The sequence below is a fragment of the Leptosomus discolor genome, chromosome 24 (assembly GCF_034619465.1).
Source record: "Leptosomus discolor isolate bLepDis1 chromosome 24, bLepDis1.hap2, whole genome shotgun sequence".
In the NCBI taxonomy this organism is placed as follows: Eukaryota; Metazoa; Chordata; class Aves; order Leptosomiformes; family Leptosomidae; genus Leptosomus; species Leptosomus discolor.
In genome coordinates this window covers 7,215,532-7,223,631 of record NC_141414.1, presented here as the reverse complement: position 1 = coordinate 7,223,631, position 8,100 = coordinate 7,215,532, and the positions used below count along the sequence as shown (strand labels likewise).

The following is an 8,100-nucleotide window of genomic DNA, read 5'->3' as shown; positions in this document are numbered from 1 at the left end:
GAAAAGGCCATTCCTGGTAGAAAAGCTTTTTAAGCAGCTTTTTAAGGCTTTCAAAACAGCCGAGTTTGTGTTTGCAATGAGCATCCAAAGGCAAAGCAGCAGCTGGCACAGAGCAGGCTGGGGCAGCGAGATTTCGGACAGCACGAAGAACCCCGCTGGCTGCGCAGCGGCGTTAAACACATCACGGAGATGGGGTGTGTGCAGCAAGCGCAGCCCCTGCGAGGGGAGAGCTGAAAATGGCTGCACCTGCAGCCAGCAGCAGCAAGGCTGGAACATGAGCTCCAATGCAGCACTGCTGCCTCAGCAAGAGGGAAAAGCCCGGCCCAAAGATTACCCCAGACTATTTCATTGCAGCTGCCTTTTCGTCACTGTAGGGATCCAGAGCTTTCCTGCCGGATGCAGCATCCACAGATGGAGGGGGTGCCAGCGCCTGAAGGTGACTGTCGTGTTACCAAACCTGTCCCCACTTTCCCCATTTCCTTGCTCAGCAGAACTGCCAGTGGGGAGGATTTATCATATACCGTGTATCTCACCCAGGAGGATCCCAGCCTCTCCCTTCTCCCTGAAAAACTTCTGGGAAGCGCTCCTCCATAAGAGGGACAGAGATGGGAGGAAATACTCCAAGAACAGACAAATATTTCCCTAAACACACACAGAACAGCCCGTCTTGGCATGTGCCTACAGACCCAGCAGTGTCAAGGCCAGACAGAGTTGCCCCGCACGGTGGGAGGCAGAGGAGCAAGGCCGGGTGATGGTTTTGCATCCAGAGACAGGAGGATGAGGAAGAGGCAGCAATGCGAGATGCTGAATTGAGTTTCCATGGCAACCCAGCCAGGGAACCCCCCCGCCCCAGAGCTGGGGAGCTTGGGCTGGAGGAGAGGAGAGAGCAGAGCCTGCAGAAGGCACGGGGCAGAGGCGATGGGCGTGCTGGGGCACAGCGGGGCACTAAAAGGCAGCCGTGCCTCGGGCCGGTTCTTGCACAGCACAGGCTGGGAAGTGTGCGAGCGCCTGCTCACGGGGCCTGGCAGGCAGAGCCACACACAGAGGAGGGTGGGTTTACAGCCAAAATGCAACCTAGGCTGTGATGAGAAGGAAGTCCTTGTATTCCTAGGGGATCCCAAAGGTTTGAGACAATGTTTGGAAACCCCAGAATGGAATATGCTGCCTGGGGGCACGTACAGAAACGTCACCCAACGTCCTTTCGCCGTGGGGCAAGATGTAAATTCCTAATCTGGGTGTTTAAGGCATCTTTCTACATCCCAACTAGCACCTTTTTTCCTACTCAGCCACTCCCAAAACCGATTATCTGAAGCAAGAGCATCTTGCTTCAGCGCTACAGAGAGTTCTTATTGCCAGCACGTGTCCTACCCTCACAGAGAAGGCTGCTCAAGAAAGACAAGGGGTGTATTAAAAGGAATTTTGAATAAAGCTTCAAGACAAGAGCCTTGATCAAACCCCACGTGTCACATGTGGAAGGAGACAAACAGAGAAACCCCCACCAGGCTGAAGCAGGGAGACTTCAGACAGCAGGTTAAGAAGTGTCTGCAAGAGGGAGGGGAACAACTGACACTCAAAGGCAGCAGCAGCAGCACCCTCCCCGGGAAGGCAGGAGCAGCCTGTCCCAGAGAGGATGTCTTTTTAATCTACAGCTAACAGGCTTGCTCCATAAATTAGCACGCACAGGGCTGTAGAAGCATTTAGCATTCAGAGAGCATCGGTCTGATACAAACCTATTTGCTGCCGCTGCAGCAGCTGCCGCTGGCGACAGGGAGCTGCGCTACAAGGCAGGCGATCGAGTGCTTTTTTCCTTCCTGGAGGGCACCCAAGAGGACAAAGCGAGGAACGTAAGGAACACAGTCAGGCATCTCCAAAACCCCAGATGGTACCACACCCACCTCGCCTGCCATCAGGCAGCCAGACGGACCCGCACCTCCTAAGCCCAGCGCTGCGCTTCTGCCTGGCCTGAGGGCACCGGGTTTCCCTGAGGGAAACCCCAGCTTTCCTCTGCAAGACCATCCTCGAGTCAGGCAAAGGCGCTGCAGGAACTCCATGCTCCCAGGAGAAGAGCTGGGCTCGGGTTGCATGAAGGGACTGAGGGATCTAACACCCACAAGAAGCTCAATCCTTACCCAACTCGTGAAATAAAACCGATTTTATCTCCAAGCTGTTTGCCCACACAAGTACTGCGCCTCACAGCTCCCCCACGTGTTGGAGAAGGTCAAACATCCAGTCACTTGTTAACAATAAATAATTTATTTGGGCGCTGACCATAGAAAATATTTTTGTAAGCCAGAGGGCAGAAATAACAGATCTTCAGTCTCAAGTCCTAGAAAGCTCTTTAGAAACATTAAAGGCAGCACTGAGGATCAAACCTGACCAAACTCTGGCCTGAGTGCCTCTGGGATTTTAAGTTCTCTCTCCATAGGGAAACACAACTGTTTCTTCGGAGAGCTCAGCCCCTCCCGCCCACCCCACCTCCTGTTCCAAACACATGCGATGCAAATCTACACAGAGAGGCCCAACAATCTACAGAGCAGACCCAAACAGAAACCCCTCTGGTTACTCTGGTGTAAGAAATGAGGCAATCCTACTCCTGGGGCTCCTCTTCTGTGCCAGAAATGGGCTTTGAACTGACTGATCATCTGGGAAAACAGAGTCCCCCGCAGCCCTGGTCTCCAAACCACGGCTCTGCCATGCCCCTAGGGAGAGCAGCCCAGGGCTGGAGTCTGAGCCGAGGCAATCGCAGGCATCACTGAAATGCATAAAGCAGAATTATCCCAAGAAGACCCCAGGACCCGTCACACACAGTACAACCTCCCCACGTGTTCCCGGAATTTTCCTCTCGGAAAACTCCGCGCTATGGCACAGATAGGGGCTGAGCTCATTTTGTCACAGTATTTTTAGACTCTGGCTCAGGGGAGAATCTGTTGATATAAACAAGTGGTGAGTGGCAAGCACCAGCCCTTGAAAGGGAAAGAGCAATGACTGAATGAAGGGGGGAGAGAAAGGATCTTTATTTCCCTTCAACGTCACCAAGAATTCAGGTCTGGCCTCTCCTTTGCTGGAGGAAGGAAACATGCTCTTGAAAGACAGTCTTCCAGGAGACTGACCCAGCCTGCCAGGAATGGCCCGAGCCAGCCGCATCGTGCGGGAAGGAAAAACAACAGAGACTGTTTATCAAAGCGTCCCTTCTCCCCTCTCCCCCCTTCCCCACGCTCTCCGACACCGATTTCAGGTCAGAAGCGTCCGCATTAAAAGACGTTAGATCCCAGTGTTCCCAAAGCAGCAGCAAGGTCAGGGCAGTCCGAGCCAAGCCAGTCAGGCCGAAGGCTGTTGTTTCTCTTCCTCAGCACGCAGTTTGTTCCGTCGCTCCATCTTCTTCTGCAGCTTCCTCTTCAGCTGCAGCTGCTTTTTCTTCTGCAGCGCCTGCTGGATCTTCTCACGGCATTGCTTGTTTTTCTTCCTGATCTTGGCTAGCTCTGCCTTCCTTTTTGCCTCCAGATCTGGATCCTGCAATGGCCAATGCCAGGACAGGAGTGACGTGCCCAGGGACAGCGCCAGCCCCCCTTTGCCTTCCCTAGATGCCCACGCTGCTTTCTAGCCCGTGACCGAGCAGGCTGCAAAAGGCAGACACCGCTCCAATGCGCTTTTTAATATCAGTCACCCCTTGGGATAAAACTTCACCACCCTGAAGGGGAGGGAGGCAGACACACCACAGCAGTGAGGGAGGAACCGTCATTCCCTTCCCACACTGACGGCATTACACCAGCGACTGATCAAAGTAGTTTACGTAGCAGCAACTCTCACCTTCCCTTCGAGGATCAATTGTTTCCGCTTATTTATTTCTTTCTTCTCATCAAAATCCATTCCCTCCAGTTCCTGGCAAAGCAAAAACACAGCAGGGCAGTCAGCAACCAAGCACCGAGTCTGACACGGGGAAGAGCAGCACAGCTCCAAAGGGGCAGCAGAGCCTCAGGGGCGTGCACACGTTTGGTAGCCTGCAGACCTTCCCCCCAAAGTACCAGCCTCAATAGCATAAAAACGTGCAATAATAAGCAAACCCAGGGAAGGTAACTCAAACAACCCTCCACACACACATCTTAAGTGCTTCCACTAGAAAAAAAATTCTTATTTTTGTGCTCAAGAGCAAAGCTGCATATCCAGAGCCGCACGTTAGCCTGCGACAAACCTCCCGGCTGCACCCAGCTGCCCACGATCTCCAGTCCTCCGAACAAAGGGGCTTCACGTTTGCACACTCACGATTTCACATTCCCGCCTGGTGACGTTCACGTGGGTGAGGATGTCAAGCACAAACCGCTCCTCCACAGAGAACTCCTGCAGCTTCAGTTCTGCGTCGGGGGCGAGACATTTACAGACCATTGGTCGGTTACAAAATCCAAGGGCAGATTCTCAAGCAGTGAAAAAATCCAACCTAGTTCCACTGATTACCAGTGGCATTGTTGCCAGATGCTATGAGCACTCTGACTTCTTCAGCCCACAACAAAGGATTAAACCCTCCCCTCTGCCTACAGTTCCCCACAGCACAGGGCGTTGCATTTATTAGCTCTGCTTCCTGCAGAAATAGGAAGTCTGAACCTAGGCAAATTGTTCTTTTTGTCCATCAGCATAGATGGCAGGAAGGAAGGAAGGAAGGAAGGAAGGAAGAAGCTGGCTTTAATAAAAGGGCTACAGAAAAACTTCAGCACACTGTCTCTCCTCCACTAGAAACAGGAGGGAGACAAACACGCTCATGCCTGGCACACTCAAGAGCAGAATCAGAGCTGATGGAGCCTCAAGTGCTCCTGCTCTTCTCCAAGCCTGAGCCACACAGGGAAGAGAAGCCATTTTTCTGCTGACGTTCTGGATCATACAGCCTGCACTGATGAAATCGGGGCTGCAGGTACCGCAAGCACGAAGGAACACGCATGATCCCACATTTTAGCAGCATTAAGGACGCTCTGCTTACTGATTTCCTCCTCAATAGCGTGTACGAGATGGATGTCGTACTGCGTCACCAGCGTAACAGCCATTCCTCTGCGACCTGGATGATGAAAACACAGCGATGCGCGAGTCCTGGCAAGCAGAGGGAGGAGAAGCCTAACCCATGCCCAATTCCATCCATCCCCATGAGTCAGCCGAGCACATTATGGCGACGGGGCGCTCAGAGGGGTCTTTATTTGCTCTGAAAAAAATCCAGTTCACTATCGGCACAGATCGGACTCAAGCTGGGGCGAGCCACTGTCGCGCTCTTAAGGCAGGACGGCGAGGCAGCGAGCCGAGCAGATCCGGGCTGACTGACAAGGCTGCGCCGCAGCTGCTGCGAAGCCTCTTCGCACCCGTTCGGGGCTCAGCCCCAGCACTGGGATCCCAGTTTTAGCCAGCAAACAGCACGGGGTTTTCCCTGCTCACCCGCACGGGCTGTCCGGCCGACCCGGTGGATGTAGATTTTCGGCAGGCCGGGAGTGTTGTGATTGATGACGACTTGTACTGCAGGAATGTCCAGACCTCTGGAATGCAGGGGAAGAGAACAGAAGTTGAGAAACACTGGGTTAATACATGCAGGTAGAGCTCCTGTCCTCAAAAGCCCCCTATTCTCATGGATAGAGTCTTCATTGGCCCGGGCTGCCTCTAGGACCAACTCCCTCCTCGTGCAGCTCTCCAACAGTCACAAAATGCAACGTCACCTCGTCGCCTGCCGTTCCCTCCCGGAGAACACACCGAGCCTCACAGAAATCATTCTCCTGCTAGAACACCCCCCCCCCGCTGCAGCAAAACAAGCCAGGATCAGAGCTACGTCACACAGGAGCGGGCAACCCTGTCCTACCCAAGTCGGGGGGGGAACTTAAAGCTCTTGCTAAACCCAGCCTAACCTCCCCAGGGGTTCTCAAAAGGCAGCCTCGAGACCTTTGGCAACACAGGCAGCGGTTTTCCCCTCACCTGGCAGCAACATCAGTGGCAATGAGAATCTTAAAGATGCTGGATTTGAACTTTGCAAGAGCTGCGAATCGCTGCCGCTGTGAAGAGAAAAGCCTGTGTGAGGGACGGCGCGATCCACAGCAGCTGTAGGACTCGGACAGACGTCTGGCTCAGGGCTGCCGCTGGCAGCATCCGTCTCCCAGACCTGTCCGTGGCTCACCTGTTTCATCATGGAATGCAGAGCGATAGAAGGGAAGTTGTATTTCCTAAGCATCATGTTCAAGACCTGGCAGTCCCTTCAAGAAGGAAGGGAAAAAAAAAAAAAGGAAAAAAAAAAAGAGAAAAGAGATAATCAGAACGTAACAGGGAAACGTAAAGCTGATGGGTCAGGACAGAGCGGGGGTTCCTCGAGAAGCCCTCGTGCTACAACGACCACAACGTACCGAAGCCCTCTGACAGAGATAGGGAATGGGACACCCGCTGACCCCCGAGGCTGCTCGAAGGAAAAGGTGTTTCTCTCCCAAATTTCAGAACAGATTAAGGCAGCAAATACCAACCCAGCCTAACACCGGTACAGCGGGATGCGGGAATCTCCTCTAGAAACGTAAAGTCACGCCTACATCGAACGGGATCGGGAGGAACAACGCAACTCACTTGCAGGTTTTGGTAAAGATAATGATAGACCAGTCTTCGTGCTCGTCCTGGAAGGTCTGGACTAAATGCACGAGGTACGCGTCCTTGACTGCTTCGGGCACAAGCAGGTAGCGCTGGTCCAACTCCTCCACTGTCCGCACCCTGTCGGGAGGGGAAGGCAAAGCACCGAGAAGCGCCGGTTTGGTGAGCGAAGGCAGAACACGAGGCAGATGGAGGACAGTGAAGAGACAAGCCAACAGCAGAGCGGGTGAAGACTTACTCGGACACGGCCTCCCAGAAGAACGGTCTGTTGGCAGCCAGGCTCTTCAGCTCGGTCAGCGTCTCGGTGAGCGTGGCGCTGAACAGCAGCGTTTGCCGGCGGGCCGGAACAGCCTCCAGGATCACCTCCAGGTCTGCGGTGAAGTCGGCAGAACCCTGCTCCAGCAGCCGGTCAGCTTCATCCAAAACCTAGCCGCCACCAAAAACACTGAGCTCATCTGCACCCGTACCTAAAAAAAAAAGTCTTCAAAAACCACGCTGGAAAACCGCCTTACCAAAAACTTTAGCTTTTTAAGGCTGAAAGTGTTAGAACTGCGGAGGTGATCTGCCAGCCTGCCGGGCGTAGCGATGACAACGTGGGGCTTACGGGAGAGCTCCAGCGCCTGCGCCACCATGTCTGCAACAAGACCCGCCGAGTCACGGGCAGCGGAACACAAACCTGAAGTCGTTCCGTCTGAAAAGCTGGAAAACGTTATCCTCCGTATTCCCACCAGCCTCTGCTGCCTCGGACACTGGAGAGCAGCTCCGTGAAGAAAACAAACCAGTGGAAAGAGAAACGCACACCCCCCCCGCCCTGGCGCCCTGCTCTTTCCCACCCGTACCGGGGCCGGAGGGGCCGGGCGGAGGCTCCGACCCCTGCGCAGCCGCACTCACCCAGGCCGCCCACCACCACGCAGTCCTTCAGGCCGAGGGGCTTCCCCAGGACACGGAACTGCTCGGCGATCTGGTACGCCAGCTCCCTGCCGGGGAGGAGAGAGCTGAAACGGGGCCCGCCGCGGCAGCGGGGACTTCCCGGGAAACGGTTCACCCGGTTCGGGCCCTCACCGGGGCCGCTCGGTACCTGGTGGGTGTCAGCACCAGGCAGAAGATGCCGTAGGGGTCCTCGGAGAGCACCTGCAGCACGGGCAGCACGAAGGCCGCCGTCTTCCCGCTGCCCGTCTTGGCGCAGGCCAAGCAGTCGCGACCTGCGAGGGAGGCAGAAGGACGGCGACCGTCAGCGGCCGTTAACCGCGGGCAGCGGCACCGGGCAGCGGCACCGGGCAGCGGCACCGGGCAGCGGCACCGGGCAGCGGCACCGGGCAGCGGGGCGCTCACCCTGCAGCACAGGCGGGATGCAGGCGGCCTGCACGGGCGTGGGCCGGCTCAGCCCCACCTGCCGCGCCTGCTCCGCCAGCCACGACACCAGCCCCAGCGCCCGGAACTCCGCCATGGCCCTGCTCGCCTGCACCCGGCACTTCCGGTCCTGCGTCACCGGGCGCGCCCGCCCCTCCT

At 55.6% G+C, this 8,100-nt stretch overlaps 1 protein-coding gene across 1 annotated transcript; it reads right to left on the bottom strand.

Moving 5' to 3' along the window:
• Positions 1–2,990: 2,990 nt before the first annotated feature.
• DDX49 (DEAD-box helicase 49) lies at positions 2,991–8,038 on the bottom strand. Its single transcript, XM_086477297.1, has 13 exons — positions 7,924–8,038; positions 7,670–7,793; positions 7,483–7,568; positions 7,104–7,225; positions 6,830–7,017; positions 6,571–6,711; positions 6,137–6,212; positions 5,938–6,014; positions 5,410–5,507; positions 4,967–5,041; positions 4,261–4,349; positions 3,808–3,879; positions 2,991–3,510 (listed from the first exon to the last, which is right to left on the bottom strand). The coding sequence occupies exons 1-13, from the start codon at positions 8,036–8,038 to the stop codon at positions 3,319–3,321; spliced, it is 1,455 nt and encodes a 484-aa protein (XP_086333423.1). The 3' UTR covers positions 2,991–3,318.
• Between the last annotated feature and the right edge of the window lie 62 nt (positions 8,039–8,100).

Excerpts from the sequence above, each read along its gene's own strand:
- DDX49 (XM_086477297.1), bottom strand. The coding sequence starts at position 8,038 with ATGGCGGAGTTCCGGGCGCTGGGGCTGGTGTCGTGGCTGGCGGAGCAG. Across the intron at positions 6,712-6,829 it reads TTCTGGGAGGCCGTGTCCGA|GGTGCGGACAGTGGAGGAGT; the intron begins GTAAGTCTTCAC and ends CCCTCCCGACAG. Across the intron at positions 3,880-4,260 it reads CCAGGCGGGAATGTGAAATC|GAACTGGAGGGAATGGATTT; the intron begins GTGAGTGTGCAA and ends TTGCTTTGCCAG.